The 17027-nt window shown below is 50.9% G+C and overlaps 1 protein-coding gene across 1 annotated transcript; it reads right to left on the bottom strand.

Moving 5' to 3' along the window:
- Positions 1-49: 49 nt before the first annotated feature.
- Positions 50-17017, bottom strand: LOC107307686 (E3 ubiquitin-protein ligase TRIM7-like). The gene is made up of 9 exons (XM_085532797.1): positions 16460-17017; positions 10968-11054; positions 9556-9774; positions 4980-5002; positions 4706-4821; positions 2587-2619; positions 1068-1970; positions 655-711; positions 50-501 (listed from the first exon to the last, which is right to left on the bottom strand). Exons 1-7 carry the CDS (start codon positions 16961-16963, stop codon positions 1444-1446), a joined length of 1509 nt encoding a protein of 502 aa, XP_085388923.1. The 5' UTR covers positions 16964-17017; the 3' UTR covers positions 50-501; positions 655-711; positions 1068-1443.
- Positions 17018-17027: the final 10 nt, after the last annotated feature.

Raw genomic sequence — 17027 nt, 5'->3', positions numbered from 1 at the left:
CCCCTCCCCCCAATTCACCCACCCGTGGATGAAGAGCAGCTGTGGATCCTTTTATCGTTGTTCTTTTTATATGCACAGCAACTTTTATTTCCCCACTAAAACAGAAGTTAACAGTAAAAGAGACACAAAACAGGCATGGCAGGGTCACAAGGATGAGTTGCAAGCACGCGTTGAGCTCATACCTAAACCAGAGCTGCCCCTTCCCTATAGGGGGATAAAAGCCCACCCCCTACTCTATAGGGGGGGTTAAAGCCCACCCCCTTCTGTATATGGGGGTTAAAGCCCACCCCCTTATCTATAGGGGGATAAAAGCCCACTCCCTTCCCTACAGGGGGATTAAAGTCCACACCCTACCCTATAGGGGGGTTAAAGCCCGCCCCCTTCTCTATAGGGGGGTTAAAGCCCACCTCCTTCCCTACAGGGGGATTAAAGCCCACCCTCTTCTCTGTAGGGGGGTTAAAGCCCACCTCCTTCTCTATCGGGGGGATTGAAGCCCACCCCCTTCTCTATAGGGGGATTGAAGCCCACCCCTTTCTCTATCAGGGGGATTGAAGCCCACCCCCACCTCTATAGGGGGGTTAAAGCCCATCCCCTTCCCTATAGGGGGATTAAAGCCCAACCCCATCCCCCTTCAGGGGGATTAAAGCCCACCACCTTCTCTATAGGGGGGTTAAAGCCCACCCCCTTCTCTATAGGGGGGTTAAAGCCCACCTCCTTCTCTATAGGGGGGTTAAAGCCCACCCCCATTTCTATAGGGGTTAAAGCCCACCTCCTTCTCTTTAGGGGGGTTAAAGCCCACCTCCTTCTCTATAGGGGGGTTAAAGCCCACCTCCTTCTCTATAGGGGGGTTAAAGCCCACCCCGATCTCTATCGGGGGGTTAAAGCCCACCCCCTTCTCTGTAGGGGGGTTAAAGCCCACCTCCTTCTCTATCGGGGGGATTGAAGCCCACCCCCTTCTCTATAGGGGGTTAAAGCCCACCCCTTTCTCTATAGGGGGATTGAAGCCTATCCCTTTCTCTATAGGGGGATAAAAGCCCACCCCATTCTCAATAGGGGTAAAAGCCCACCCCCTTCTCTATAGGGGGGGTTAAAGCCCACCCCCATTTCTATAGGGGGGGTTAAAGCCCACCCCCTTCCCTATAGGGGGGTTAAAGCCCACCCCCTTCTCTATAGGGAGGTTAAAGCCCACCCCCTTCTCTATAGGGGTCTATAGGGGCAGCCAGGTCCACCCACCCTCAATGTTTGACTCCCCCCCTACCCCATAGGGCTCTTTTTTGGGTTAAAAGACTCCAAAAAAAAAAGGGCTTCTAAAAGTTAAGATAAAACCAAAAGCATCCGAACCCTACGGAGCTGGAGGAGGACAACGGGAAGCCGAGGGTCTAAGAGTCGAATGGGGCTCAAATGGGGCAATATTGGCTTAAAATGGGCACGAAACCAGGCAAATTAATTACAAAGGGAAAGCGAGGAGCCCACGTAGAAGAGCCAAAAGAAAGGGAAGATCTTCTCGGTGAAGGCGGCCGTGAAGGTGAAGACGGGCGCCATGTTCTCGGCGTTATAAAACGCCACCCACCCCCCTTCGTAGTCCAGATACACCCCGATCTTCCTGGGTCTTTCACATAAAGAAAGGGGCGTCTCGGGGGAGGTGAAAGCCTGATATTGATCCCAATTCTTCCCTTTCCAATTCAACCCTATGGCCCATATTCCCTCTTCGGGGGCGAAATCGATCTTCTCTTTCCTCCTGACTGACTCACGCGCTGCTCCCAACACCCAACTCTCCCCATCTCCCACTTCCACCTCCCAATAGTGTCTCCCGGCCGTAAAACCCTCAGCTGCCAGCACGGAGAAGGAATAATCGAATCTCTTAGGGTTGGAAGGAAGCTCCTGGGGGGCGCTGCGAAGCCTCACGCTCCTCTTGTCCTCTGATAGAACCAGGTAGGGGTTGGCTGTGTCTGGGTCCAGAGACAGGTCTCCTATGGAAGGGGATGGAGATATGAGAGGTGTAAGACATCCTGCTTCGTCATGTTCCTATGTTTGAAGGGTCAGGGGGCTTTTAGGGTGCAGCCTTAGGGACCAGAGCTCTGTTATAGGGCTATGGGGTGTCTATGGGGCTCTATGGGGTGTCTATGGGGCTCTATGGGGCTCTACGAGGTGTCTATGGGGCTCTATGGGGTCTTATGAGGTTTAATGGTGGCCTATGCGGCTCTGTGGGGCATCTATGGGGATCTATGGGGTATCTATGGGGCAGAACCAGGGCTCTATGGAGGCTCTAGGGTGCTTTTAAGGTGCATATTTAGGGACCAGAGCTCTGTTATAGGGCTATGGGGTGTCTATGGGGCTCTATGGGGTTCTATGGGGTGTCTATGGGGCTCTATGGGGCTCTATGGAGTGTCTATGGGGCAGAACCAGGCCGCTATGGGGCAGAACCGGGGCTCTATGGAGGCTCTAGGGTGCTTTTAGGGTGCTTATTTAGGGACCAGAGCTCTGTTATAGGGCTATGGGGTGTCTATGGGGATCTATGGGGCAGAACCAGGCCGCTATGGGGCAGAAAACCCCATTAACCCCATTTTAAAAGCCAACAGTCCTCACCTGTATCGTTCTCCAGCTCAAAACGAAGGTTTTCTGTGGGGATAAAATAGAGGAGATCAGTTCTATATGGACCCCATTAGGAGCTCAGGTCTATATGGACCCCAATAGGAGGAGTTCAGGTCTATATGGACCCCAATAGGAGCTCAGGTCTATATGGACCCCGATAGGACTCCAGGTCTATATGGACCCCAATAGGAGGAGCTCAGGTCTATATGGACCCCAATAGGACTCCAGGTCCCCATTCAGGTCAATATGGACCCCAATAGGACTCCACGTCTATATGGACCCCAATAGGAGGAATTCAGGTCTATATGGACCCCAATAGGAGCTCAGGTCTATATGGACCCCAATAAAAGGAGCTCAGGTCCCTATTCACCCCAATAGGACTTCAGGTCCCCATTCAGGTCTATATGGACCCCAACAGGAGCTCAGGTCTATACGGACCCCAATAGGAGCCCAGGATTATATGGACCCCGATAGGACTCCAGGTCTATATGGACCCCATTAGGAGCTCAGGTCTATATGGACCCCAATAGGACTCCAGGTCTATATGGACCCCAATAGGACTCCAGGTCCATATAGACCCCAATAGGACTCCAGGTCCATATAGACCCCAATAGGACTCCAGGTCTATATGGACCCCAACAGAAGCTCAGGTCTATATGGACCCCATTAGGAGCTCAGGTCTATATGGACCCCAATAGGAGGAGCTTAGGTCCCTATTCACCCCAATAGGACTTCAGGTCCCCATTCAGGTCTATATGGACCCCAATAGGAGGATCTCAGGTCTATATGGACCCCAATAGGACTCCAGGTCCCCATGTACCCCAATAGGAGCTCAGGTCTATGTGTACCCCAATAGGAGGAGCTCAGGTCCCTATTCACCCCAATAGGACTTCAGGTCCCCATTCAGGTCTATATGGACCCCGATAAGACTCCAGGTCTATATGGACCCCAATAGGAGGAGCTCAGGTCTATATGGACCCCCATAGGAGGAGCTCAAGTCCCTATTCACCCCAATAGGACTCCAGGTCCCCATTCAGGTCTATATGGACCCCGATAAGACTCCAGGTCTATATGGACCCCAATAGGAGGAGCTCAGGTCTATATGGACCCCAATAGGACTCCAGGTCTATATGGACCCTGATAGGACTCCAGGTCTATATGGACCCCGATAGGACTCCAGGTCTATATGGACCCCAATAGGACTCCAGGTCTATATGGACCCCAATAGGACTCCAGGTCTATATGGACCCCAATAAAAGGAGCTCAGGTCCCTATTCACCCCAATAGGACTCCAGGTCTATATGGATCCCAATAGGAGTTCAGGTCTATATGGACCCCAATAAAAGGAGCTCAGGTCCCTATTCACCCCAATAGGACTTCAGGTCCCCATTCAGGTCTATATGGACCCCAATAGGACTCCAGGTCCCCATTCAGGTCTATATGGACCCCGATAAGACTCCAGGTCTATATGGACCCCAATAGGAGGAGCTCAGGTCTATATGGACCCCAATAGAAGAAGCTCAGGTCCTTATTCACCCCAATAGAACTCCAGGTCCCTATGGACCCCAATAGGAGCTCAGGTCTATATGGACCCCAATAGGACTCCAGGTCCTTATTCACCCCAATAAGACTTCAGGTCCCCATTCAGGTGTATATGGACCCCAATAGGAGGAGCTCAGGTCTATATGGACCCCAATAGGAGGAGCTCAGGTCTATATGGACCCCAATAGGAGGAGCTCAGGTCCCTATTCACCCCAATAGGAGCCCAGGATTATATGGACCCCAATAGAAGGAGCTCAGGTCCATATGGACCCCAATAGGAGCCCAGGTTTATATGGACCCCAACAGGAGGAGCTCAGGTCTATATGGACCCCAATAGGACTCCAGGTCCATATGGACCCCAATAGGAGGAGTTCAGGTCCCTATTCACCCCAATAGGATTTCAGGTCCCCATTCAGGTCTATATGGACCCCAATAGGAGGATCTCAGGTCCCTATTCACCCCAATAGGACTCCAGGTCTATATGGACCCCGATAGGACTCCAGGTCTATATGGACCCCAATAGGAGGAGCTCAGGTTTATATGGACCCCAATAGGATTTCCCATTGCTCACCCTTGAACTCCAGCAGCACCTCTTTCAACACGGCGCTTTTTTGGGCGAAACTCTTTAATTTCTTCTCGATTTCATGAAATCCGGGTTCCGGTTTACGGAACATCCAACTTTCAATGCTGGGAACGGGGAATAAAACACCATTAAAATCGATTAAAATCCCAATTTGGAACCAAATCAGCACAAATTAAAGGGAATCGACCCCATTTTGGGGCTGATTATCCCCGTTTAATTGTTACCCCTCCCATTGAACCCAATACGGACCCAGTTTACTCACATGTTTCCAGGTGTGTTGGCAGCCTGTAGGGAGGAAAAAACAGCATTTTTAGTCCCAAAATCACCCAAATCTACCCCAAAATTCCCCCATGGGAACTTGGGATGTTCCCTATGGGGTTTCTCAGTCCTGGGTATCCATAATATTGATGTTCAAGGCCTGTTTTAACCCCATATAAAGCCCAAATCCTATAGGACATCCTATAGGTGATATGGGATTGAATGGATCCCGTATGGGATTGAATGGATTCCATTGCTGATATGGGATTGAATGGATCCCAGTGCTGATATGGGATTGAATGGATCCCATATGGGATCGAATGGATCCCACTGCTGATATGGGACTGAATTGATCCCATACGGGATTGAATGGATCCCATATGGGATCGAATGGATCCCACTGCTGATACGGGATTGAATGGATCCCATATGGGATTGAATGGATCCCATTGCTGATATGGGATTGAATGGATCCCATATGGGACTGAATGGATCCCATTGCTGATATGGGACTGAATGGATCCCATACAGGAATGAATGGATCCCATTGCTCATATGGGATTGAATTGATCCCATTGTTGATATGGGATTGAATGGATCCCATATGGGATTGAACGGATCCCACTGCTGATATGGGATTGAATGGATCCCATATGGGATTGAATGGATCCCATTGCTGATATGGGATTGAATTGATCCCATTGCTGATATGGGATTGAATGGATCCCATATGGGATTGAATGGATCCCATTGCTGATATGGGATTGAATGGATCCCGTTGCTGATATGGGATTGAATGGATCCCAAATGGGTTGAATGGATCCCATTGCTGATATGGGATTGAATGGATCCCATATGGGATTGAATGGATCCCATTGCTGATATGGGATTGAATGGATCCCATATGGGATCGAATGGATCCCATTGCTGATATGGGATTGAATGGATCCCATATGGGATCGAATGGATCCCATTGCTGATATGGGATTGAATGGATCCCATATGGGATTGAATGGATCCCATTGCTGATATGGGATTGAATGAATCCCATATGGGATTGAATGGATCCCACGGCTTATATGGGATTGAATGGATCCCATATGGGATTGAATGGATCCCACTGCTGATATGGGATTGAATGGATCCCATATGGGATTGAATGGATCCCACTGCTGACACGGGACTGAATGGATCCCATACAGGATTGAATGGATCCCATTGCTGATATGGGATTGAATTGATCCCATTGTTGATATGGGATTGAATTGATCCCATATGGGATTGAATGGATCCCATTGCTGATATGGGATTGAATGGATCCCACATGGGATTGAATGGATCCCATTGCTGATACGGGATTGAATGGATCCCCTATGGGATTGAATGGATCCCACTGCTGATATAGGATTGAATGGATCCCATATGGGATTGAATTGATCCCATTGCTGATATGGGATTGAATGGATCCCATATGGGATCGAATGGATCCCATTGCTGATATGGGATTGAATGGATCCCACTGCTTATATGGGACTGAATGGATCCCATACGGGATTGAATGGATCCCATATGGGATCGAATGGATCCCACTGCTGATATGGGATTGCATGAATCCCATATGGGACTGAATGGATCCCATTGCTGATATGGGACTGAATGGACCCCATACGGGATTGAATGGATCCCATTGCTCGTATGGGATTGAATTGATCCCATTGTTGATATGGGATTGAATGGATCCCATATGGGATTGAATGGATCCCATTGCTGATATGGGATTGAACGGATCCCATTGCTGATATGGGATTGAATGGATCCCATATGGGACTGAAAGGATCCCTTTGCTCATATGGGATTGAATTGATCCCGTACGGGATTGAATGGATCCCACTGCTAATATGGGATTGAATTGATCCCATTGTTGATATGGGATTGAATGGATCCCATTGCTTATATGGGATTGAATGGATCCCATTGCTGATATGGGATTGAATGGATCCCATTGCTGATATGGGATTGAATTGATCCCATTGTTGATATGGGATTGAATGGATCCCATATGGGATTGAATGGATCCCATTGCTGATATGGGATTGAACGGATCCCATTGCTGATATGGGATTGAATGGATCCCATATGGGACTGAAAGGATCCCATTGCTCATATGGGATTGAATTGATCCCGTACGGGATTGAATGGATCCCACTGCTAATATGGGATTGAATTGATCCCATTGTTGATATGGGATTGAATGGATCCCATTGCTTATATGGGATTGAATGGATCCCATTGCTGATATGGGATTGAATGGATCCCATTGCTGATATGGGATTGAATGGATCCCATATGGGACTGAATGGATCCCATTCCTGATATGGGATTGAATGGATCCCATATGGGATTGAATGGATCCCACTGCTGACATGGGATTGAATGGATCCCATATGGGATTGAATGGATCCCATTACTGATGTGGGACTGAACGGATCCCATATGGGACTGAATGGATCCCATTGCTGATATGGGATTGAATGGATCCCATATGGGATTGAATGGATCCCATTGCTGATATGGGATTGAATGGATCCCACATGGGATTGAATGGATCCCATTGCTGATACGGGATTGAATGGATCCCCTATGGGATTGAATGGATCCCATTGCTGATATGGGATTGAATGGATCCCACATGGGATTGAATGGATCCCATTGCTGATACGGGATTGAATGGATCCCCTATGGGATTGAATGGATCCCACTGCTGATATAGGATTGAATGGATCCCATATGGGATTGAATGGATCCCATTGCTGATATGGGATTGAACGGATCCCATTGCTGATATGGGATTGAATGGATCCCATATGGGATTGAATGGATCCCATTGCTGATATGGGATTGAATGGATCCCATATGGGATTGAATGGATCAAATTGCCAATATGGGATTGAATGGATCCCATATGGGATCGAATTGATCCCACTGCTGATATGGGACTGAATGAATCACATACGGGAATGAATGGATCCCATATGGGACTGAATGGATCCCGTTGCTGATACGGGATTGAATGGATCCCATATGGGATTGAATGGATCCCATTGCTGATATGGGATTGAATGGATCCCATTGCTGATATGGGATTGAATGGATCCCATATGGGATTGAATGGATCCCACTGCTGATACGGGATTGAATGGATCCCATTGCTCATATGGGATTGAATTGATCCCATGTGGGACTGAATGAATCCCATTGCTGATATGGGATTGAATGGATCCCATATGGGACTGAATGGATCCCATTGCTGATATGGGATTGAATGGATCCCATTCCTGATATGGAATCAAATGGATCCCCGCACATCCCATATGGGATTGAACGGATCCCATTGCTGATATGGGATTGAATGGATCCCATATGAGATTTAATGGATCCCATTGCTGATACGGGACTGAATGGATCCCATATGGGATTGAATGGATCCCATTGCTGATATGGGATTGAATGGATCCCATTGCTGATACGGGATTGAATGGATCCCATGTGGGACTGAATGGATCCCATTGCTGATATGGGATTGAATGGATCCCATTCTTGATACAAAACTGAATGGATCCCATTCCTGATATGGAATCAAATGGATCCCCGCACATCCCATATGGGACTGAATGGATTCCATTGCTGATATGGGATTGAATGGATCCCATAAGGGATTGAATGGATCTCAGTGCTGATATGGGATTGAATGGATCCCATATGGGATTGAATGGATCCCATTGCTGATATGGGATTGAATGGATCCCACATGGGATTGAATGGACCCCACTGCTGATATAGGATTGAATGGATCCCATATGGGACTGAATTGATCCCATTGCTGATATGGGACTGAATGGATCCCATACGGGATTGAATGGATCCCACTGCTGATATGGGATTGAATGGATCCCATATGGGATCGAATGGATACCATTGCTGATATGGGATTGAATGGATCCCATATGGGATTTGAATGGATCCCATTGCTGATATGGGATTGAATGGATCCCATATGGGATTGAATGGATCCCATATGGGATTGAATGGATCCTATTGCTGATACGGGATTGAATGGATCCCATATGGGATTGAATGGATCCCATTGCTGATATGGGACTGAATGGATCCCATATGGGATTGAATGGATCCCATTGCTGATATGGGATTGAATGGATCCCGTATGGGATTGAATGGATCCCATTGCTGATATGGGATTGAATGGATCCCATATGGGACTGAATGGATCCCACTGCTGACATGGGATTGAATGGATCCCATATGGGATGGAATGGATCCCATTGCTGATATGGGATTGAATGGATCCCATATGGGATGGAATGGATCCCATTGCTGATATGGGACTGAATGGATCCCATATGGGATTGAATGGATCCCACTGCTGATATGGGATTGAATGATCCCATTGCTGATATGGGATTGAATGGATCCCATATGGGATTGAATGGATCCCATTGCTGATATGGGATTGAATGGATCCCATTATAACCTAACAGATCCCATTCCAGCCCCATTCTCACCTTGTTTTTGGGGCTGTTTTCCCCTCCATTCTCCCCCATTAATTGATCCAGCCGTTCAATCTCCTCCTCCAACCTGGTCACGCTCTCATCCCTCCTCTTCACGATGTCCCGGTCCAGTTCTTCCAGTCGGGATAACAAGAATTGCTCCTTTTCCTCTAAAAAACCCTTTAATTCTTTACATTCCGCCACGATCTTCTGCCTCTCCACCTCGGTTTGTTTCTGTTAAAGGGAAATGGGGGGAGATGGGGGACCCCATGGATGGAGGGAAGGGGGGACATAGGAGACCCCCCCAGCCCCATCCCATATAGACACCAATAGGGTTTCAGACCACCCCCATCCCCTATACCCTCATCCCCATCCCATATAGACACCAATAGGGTTTTAAAGCTGGATGGGGCACATAGGACCCCCCACCTCATCCCCATCCCATATAGATACCAATAGGGTTTCAGAGACCCCCCCCCCATTTAATCCCCTATACTCACCAATAGGGTTTCAAAGCTGGATGGGGCACATAGGACACCCCACCCCATCCCCATCCCATACAGATACCAATAGGGTTTCAGACCCCCACCCCCATCCCTAAACCCCCATCCCCATCCCATATAGATACCAATAGGGTTTTAAAGCTGGATGGGGCACATAGGAACCCCCCCCCTCCCCATCCCATATAGATACCAATAGGGTTTCAGAGACCCCCCAAAACCATCCCCTATACTCACCAATAGGGTTTCAGAGCTGGATGGTGTACACAGGACCCCCCCCATCCCCATCCCATATAGATACCAATAGGGTTTCAGAGACCCCCACCCCTTTACATCCCCTATACTCACCAATAGGGTTTCAAAGCTGGATGGGGTACATAGGACCCCCCCCATCCCCATCCCATATAGACACCAATAGGGTTTTAAAGCTGGAAGGGGCACATAGGACCCCCCCTATCCCCATCCCTTATAGATACCAATAGGGTTTCAAAGACCCCCCCCATTTAATCCCCTATACTCACCAATAGGGTTTCAAAGCTGGATGGGTCACATAGGACCCCCCCATCCCCATCCCATATAGACCCCAATAGGGTTTTAAAGCTGGAAGGGGCACATAGGAACCCCCCCCATCCCTATCTTATATAGATACCAATAGGGTTTCAGAGACCCCCCCCATTTAATCCCCTATACATACCAATAGGGTTTCAAAGCTGGATGGGGCACATAGGACCCCCCCCCATCCCCATCCCATATAGACACCAATAGGGTTTCAGACCACCCCCATCCCCTATACCCCCATCCCCATCCCATATAGACACCAATAGGGTTTTAAAGCTGGATGGGGCACATAGGACCCCCCACCCCAGCCCCATCCCATATAGATACCAATAGGGTTTCAGAGACCCCCCCATTTAACCCCATACCCACCAGCAGCCCCTCGCTCTGTCTCTCCCTCTCGGCTTTGGCTTCCTCCCTTCGTTTCCTAATGGAGCCCAGCTGCTCCTGGGGCACCTCCTGTCATTACAAGGCAATTAATTGGGGTTAATTAGGATTTAACTCACCCACTGACCCCCATTACCCCCCATTGACCCCTATATATAAGGGGGGGGGGGGTTGGTTCCCATTGACCCCCATTAACCGCCCCATACCCCTATATAGAAGGTGGGGGTCCCATTCAACCCCATCTATGTGCTCCCAATGTCCCCCAATACATCACACCCCCCCTATATCCCCTCACCCCCCCATAGCCCCCCTATATCCCCATATACCCCCCCTACAGCCTCCTATAAGCCCTATAACCCCCTATACCCCCCCTATATTCCACTATACCCATCTATATCCCCTTATACCCGCCCTATATCTCCCTATAACCCCCCTATATCCCACTATACCCCCCTATATCCGACTATACCCCCCTATATCCCCTTATAACCCCCCTACATCCTCCTATACCCCCATATATCCCACAATATCCCCCTATATCCCACTATACCTCCCTATATCCCCCTATACCCCCCTATATCCCACTATACCCCCCTTATATCCCACTATACCCCCCTTATATCCCACTATACCCCCCTTATGTCCCACTATACCCCCCTATATCCCACTATACCCCCCTATATCCCACTATATCCCACTATACTTCCCCTACATCCCCCTATACCCCCCTATATCCCACCATACCCCCTATATCCTCCTGTATCCCCCCTATATCCCCCTATACCCCCCCTATATCCTCCTGTATCCCCCCTATATCCCCCCTACATCCCACTATACCCCCCTATATCCCACTATACCCCCCCTACATCCCCCTATACCCCCCTTATATCCCACTATACCCCCTATATCCTACTATACCCCCCTATATGCCACTAACCCTCCCTATATCCCAATATACCCCTCTATACCCCCCTATATCCCACTATAGCCCCCTATACCCCCTTATATCCCCCTATGCCCCCCATAACCCATGAAGGGGGGACCTATAACCCCATCTATGTGCTCCCAATGGGTTGGTTCCCATTGACCCCCATTAATCCCCCACACACCCCTATATAGAAGGTGGGGGGGGTCCCATTGACCCCCATTAACCCTCATTGCCCCCCATAATCCCCCATTGCCCCCCATTAACCCCCTATATACAAAGGGGGATGTTACCCCCCATTGCCCCCCTATTAACCCCTATGTACAGGGAGGTTATTACCCCCCATTGCTCCCATTACCTCCCATTGCCCCCATTGCCCCCCGTTATCCCCTATTGACCCCCATTATCCCCCATTGACCCCCCCATACCCCTATATAGAAGGTGTGGAGGGGTCCCATTGCCCCCCATTGGCCCCCATTAATCCCTATGTATAATGGGGGGGGGGGTGTTGGTTCCCATTAACCCCAATTACCCCTCCCCAAACCCCTATGTATAATGGGGGGGGTCCCATTCAACCCCAATGTACCCCAATACATCATACCCCCCTATATCCCCCTATGGCCCCCCTATATCCCCTTATACCCCCCTATATCCCACTATACCCCCCCTATATCCCACTATACCCCCCCTATATCCTCCTGTATCCCCCCTACATCCCCCTATACCCCCCTATATTCCCCTATATCCCACTATACTCCCCCTATATCCCCCTATACCCCCCTACATCCCCCTAAACCCCCCTATATCCCACTATACCCCCCTATATCCCATTATACCCCCCCTATATCCCACTATACCCCCCCTACATCCCCCTATACCCCCTTATATCCCCCTATATCCCACTATACCCCCCTATACCCAAATATACTCCCCCATACCCCCCTATATCCCACTATACCCCCCCTACATCTCCCTATATCCCCCCTATACCCCCCCCATATCCCCTTATATCCCACTATATCCCCCTATACCCCCCATAACCCATAAAGGGGGGGTCCTATAACCCCATCTATGTGCTCCCAATGGCTTGGTTCCCATTGACCCCCATTGCCCCCCATTAACCCCCTATATACAAAGGGGGGGTGTTGACCCCCATTGCCCCCCATTAACCCCTATGTACAGGGGGGTTATTACCCCCATTGACCCCCCCAGCCCCTATATAGAAGGTGGGGGGGGTCCCATTGCCCCCCATTAACCCCCTATATACAAAGGGGGGCTGTTACCCCCCATTGCCCCCCATTAACCCCCTATATACAAAGGGGGGCTGTTACCCCCCATTGCCCCCCATTAACCCCCTATATACAAAGGGGGGCTGTTACCCCCCATTGCCCCCCATTAACCCCTATGTACAGGAGGTTATTACCCCCCATTGCCCCCCAGTTGACCCCCCCAGCCCCTATATAGAAGGTGGGGGGGGGGTCCCATTGCCCCCCATTAACCCCCTATATACAAAGGGGGGGTGTTGACCCCCATTGCCCCCCATTAACCCCTATGTACAGGGGGGTTATTACCCCCCATTGCCCCCCATTACCTCCCATTGCCCCCCAATGCCCCTCATTGACCCCCATTATCCCCTATTGACTCCCATTATCCCTCATTGACCCCCCCCGTACCCCTATATATAAGGTGGGGAGGGTCCCATTGCCCCCCATTACCCCCCATTGCCCCTCATTGACCCCCATTGCCCCCATTATCCCCTATTGACCCCCATTATCCCCCTATTGACCCCCCCATACCCCTATATAGAAGGTGGGGGGGGTCCCATTGCCCCCATTACCCCCCATTGACCCCCATTATCCCCTATTGACCCCCATTATCCCCCATTGCCCCTCATTGACCCCCATTGCCCCCCATTAACCCCCATTGATCCCCATTACCCCCCATTGACCCCCATCACCCCCATTGACCCCCATTATCCCCCATTGCCCCTCATTGATCCCCATTGCCTCCCATTATCCCCTATTGACCCCCATTGCCCCCCACTGCCCCCCATTAACCCCCTATATACAAAGGGGGGGGTGTTGACCCCCATTGCCCCCCATTAACCCCTATGTACAGGGGGGTTATTACCCCCATTGACCCCCCCAGCCCCTATATAGAAGGTGGGGAGGGTCCCATTGCCCCCATTGTCCCCCATTAACCCCCTATATACAAAGGGGGGGCTGCTGACCCCCATTACCCCCCATTAACCCCTATGTACAGGGGGGTTATTGCCCCCCATTGCCCCCATTACCTCCCATTGCCCCTCATTGACCCCCATTATCCCCTATTGACTCCCATTATCCCTCATTGACCCCCCCCGTACCCCTATATATAAGGTGGGGAGGGTCCCATTGCCCCCCATTACCCCCCATTGCCCCTTATTGACCCCCATTGCCCCCATTATCCCCTATTGACCCCCATTATCTCCCAATTGACCCCCCCATACCCCTATATAGAAGGTGGGGAGGGTCCCATTGCCCCCCATTACCCCCCATTGCCCCTCATTCACCCCCATTGCCCCCATTATCCCCCATTGACCCCCATTATCTCCCACTGACCCCCATTAACACCCCCATACCCCTATATAGAAGGTGGGGGGGGTCCCATTGCCCCCATTACCCCCCATTGACCCCCATTGACCCCCATTATCCCCTATTGACCCCCATTATCCCCCATTGCCCCTCATTGACCCCCATTGCCCCCCATTGACCCCCATTACCCCCCATTGACCCCCATCACCCCTATTGATCCCCACTGCCTCCCATTATCCCCTATTGACCCCCATTGCCCCCCACTGCTCCCCATTAACCCCCTATATACAAGGGGGGGCTGCTGACCCCCATTGCCCCCCATTAACCCCTATGTACAGGGGGGTTATTACCCCCATTGACCCCCCCAGCCCCTATATAGAAGGTGGGGAGGGTCCCATTGCCCCCATTGCCCCCCATTAACCCCCTATATACATAGGGGGGCTGTTACCCCCCATTGCCCCCCCATTAACCCCTATGTACAGGGAGGTTATTACCCCCCATTGCCCCCCATTACCTCCCATTGCCCCCCAATGCCCCTCATTGACCCCCATTATCCCCTATTGACTCCCATTATCCCTCATTGACCCCCCCCGTACCCCTATATATAAGGTGGGGAGGGGTCCCATTGCCCCCCATTACCCCCCATTGCCCCTCATTGACCCCCATTGCCCCCATTATCCCCTATTGACCCCCATTATCCCCCTATTGACCCCCCCATACCCCTATATAGAAGGTGGGGGGGGTCCCATTGCCCCCATTACCCCCCATTGACCCCCATTATCCCCTATTGACCCCCATTATCCCCCATTGCCCCTCATTGACCCCCATTGCCCCCCATTAACCCCCATTGATCCCCATTACCCCCCATTGACCCCCATCACCCCCATTGACCCCCATTATCCCCCATTGCCCCTCATTGATCCCCATTGCCTCCCATTATCCCCTATTGACCCCCATTGCCCCCCACTGCCCCCCATTAACCCCCTATATACAAAGGGGGGGTGTTGACCCCCATTGCCCCCCATTAACCCCTATGTATAGGGGGGTTATTACCCCCCATTGCCCCCCATTACCTCCCATTGCCCCCCATTATCCCCTATTGACCCCCATTATCCCCTATTGACTCCCATTATCCCTCATTGACCCCCCCCATACCCCTATATAGAAGGTGTGGGGGGGGTCCCATTGCCCCCCATTATCCCCCATATATCCCCTCACCCCCCCTTATATCCCCCTATAACCCCTCACGCCCCCTATGCCCCCCCTATATCCCAGTATATCCCCCCTATATCCCACTATTCCCCCCTACATCCCCCTATATCCTCCCTACATCCCCCCATGTCCCCCTATACCCCCCTATATCCCCCCTACATCCCACTATACCCCCCTATATCCCACTATAACCCCCTTATATCCCACTATACCCCCCTATATCCCCCCTACATCTCACTATACCCCCCTATATCCCACTATACTTCCCATATATCCCACTATACCCCCCTATATCCCACTATACCCCCCTATATCCCACTATACCCCCCTATATCCCCCCTATATCCCACTAAACCCTCCCTACATCCCAATATATTCCCCCATACCCCTCTATATCCCACTATACCCCCCCTATATCCCACTATATCCCCCTATACCCCCCATAACCCATAAAGGGGGGGTCCTATAACCCCATCTATTTGCTCCCAATGGGTTGGTTCCCATTCACCCCCATTAACCCCCTATATACAAAGGGGGGGGTGTTGACCCCCATTACCCCCCATTAACCCCTATGTACAGGGGGGTTATTACCCCCATTGACCCCCCCAGCCCCTATATAGAAGGTGGGGGGGGGTCCCATTGCCCCCATTGCCCCCCATTAACCCCCTATATACATAGGAGGGCTGTTACCCCCCATTGCCCCCCATTAACCCCTATGTACATGGGGGTTATTTCCCCCCATCGCCCCCCATTAACCCCCCCCTCACCTCAGCCCCACTCTCCGCCTCTTCCTTTGGCAGCACCGTGTGGTTCCGATGTTCCCTGGATAAATAACACACCACACAAACCGGGCAACGATCCTGGACGCAAAACAACCTTAAAGGTTCCCCGTGACGAACGCAACGACTGGGCCCCGATGGGGATAAAGCGGATAAATGAGGTGTTATAGGAGCCATAGGAATTAATGGAGGGTCGGATGGACCCGACGTTAATCCCAGCTGCCTCACGATGTGAACGATGTTCCCTAACGATCGATTGGGCCTAAAAAGCCTCTGAGGAACCGGCTCCCGACATTGAGGGCAACACAAACGACGGGCCGAGTCCTCCCAGCATTGAGTCACGCAGCTTCGGCAGAAATTATGGCCGCATTCGGTCACTAATACAGGATCGGTGAAGTATTCCAAACAAACAGGGCAGGTTAATTCGTCTTGGAGGCTCCTGGCTGCGCTACAAGGGGCTGGAGGGCCTGGAGGTGCCGGTGGGGCCTCCATGGCGGCTCGGTGCTGTGGGGGAGATCCGCACTGCTCGGCGGCTGAGCTCAGAATGACGAAACCG

This window comes from Coturnix japonica, unplaced genomic scaffold (assembly GCF_054131305.1).
Source record: "Coturnix japonica strain WE unplaced genomic scaffold, WE-NBRP24 Scf050, whole genome shotgun sequence".
NCBI lineage: Eukaryota > Metazoa > Chordata > Aves > Galliformes > Phasianidae > Coturnix > Coturnix japonica.
Note: the sequence above shows the minus strand (reverse complement) of the source record. Positions and strands in the feature narration are given on the sequence as shown.

What these genes read in the sequence shown, in the direction of transcription:
- LOC107307686 (XM_085532797.1), bottom strand. Translation starts at nt 16,963, where the DNA reads ATGGAGGCCCCACCGGCACCTCCAGGCCCTCCAGCCCCTTGTAGCGCA. An exon ending in AGGCGGAGAGTGGGGCTGAG is followed by an intron (nt 11,055 to 16,459) that starts GTGAGGGGGGGG and finishes TTGTAATGACAG; the next exon opens with GAGGTGCCCCAGGAGCAGCT. An exon ending in TGAGCTGGAGAACGATACAG is followed by an intron (nt 1,971 to 2,586) that starts GTGAGGACTGTT and finishes CCCCTTCCATAG; the next exon opens with GAGACCTGTCTCTGGACCCA.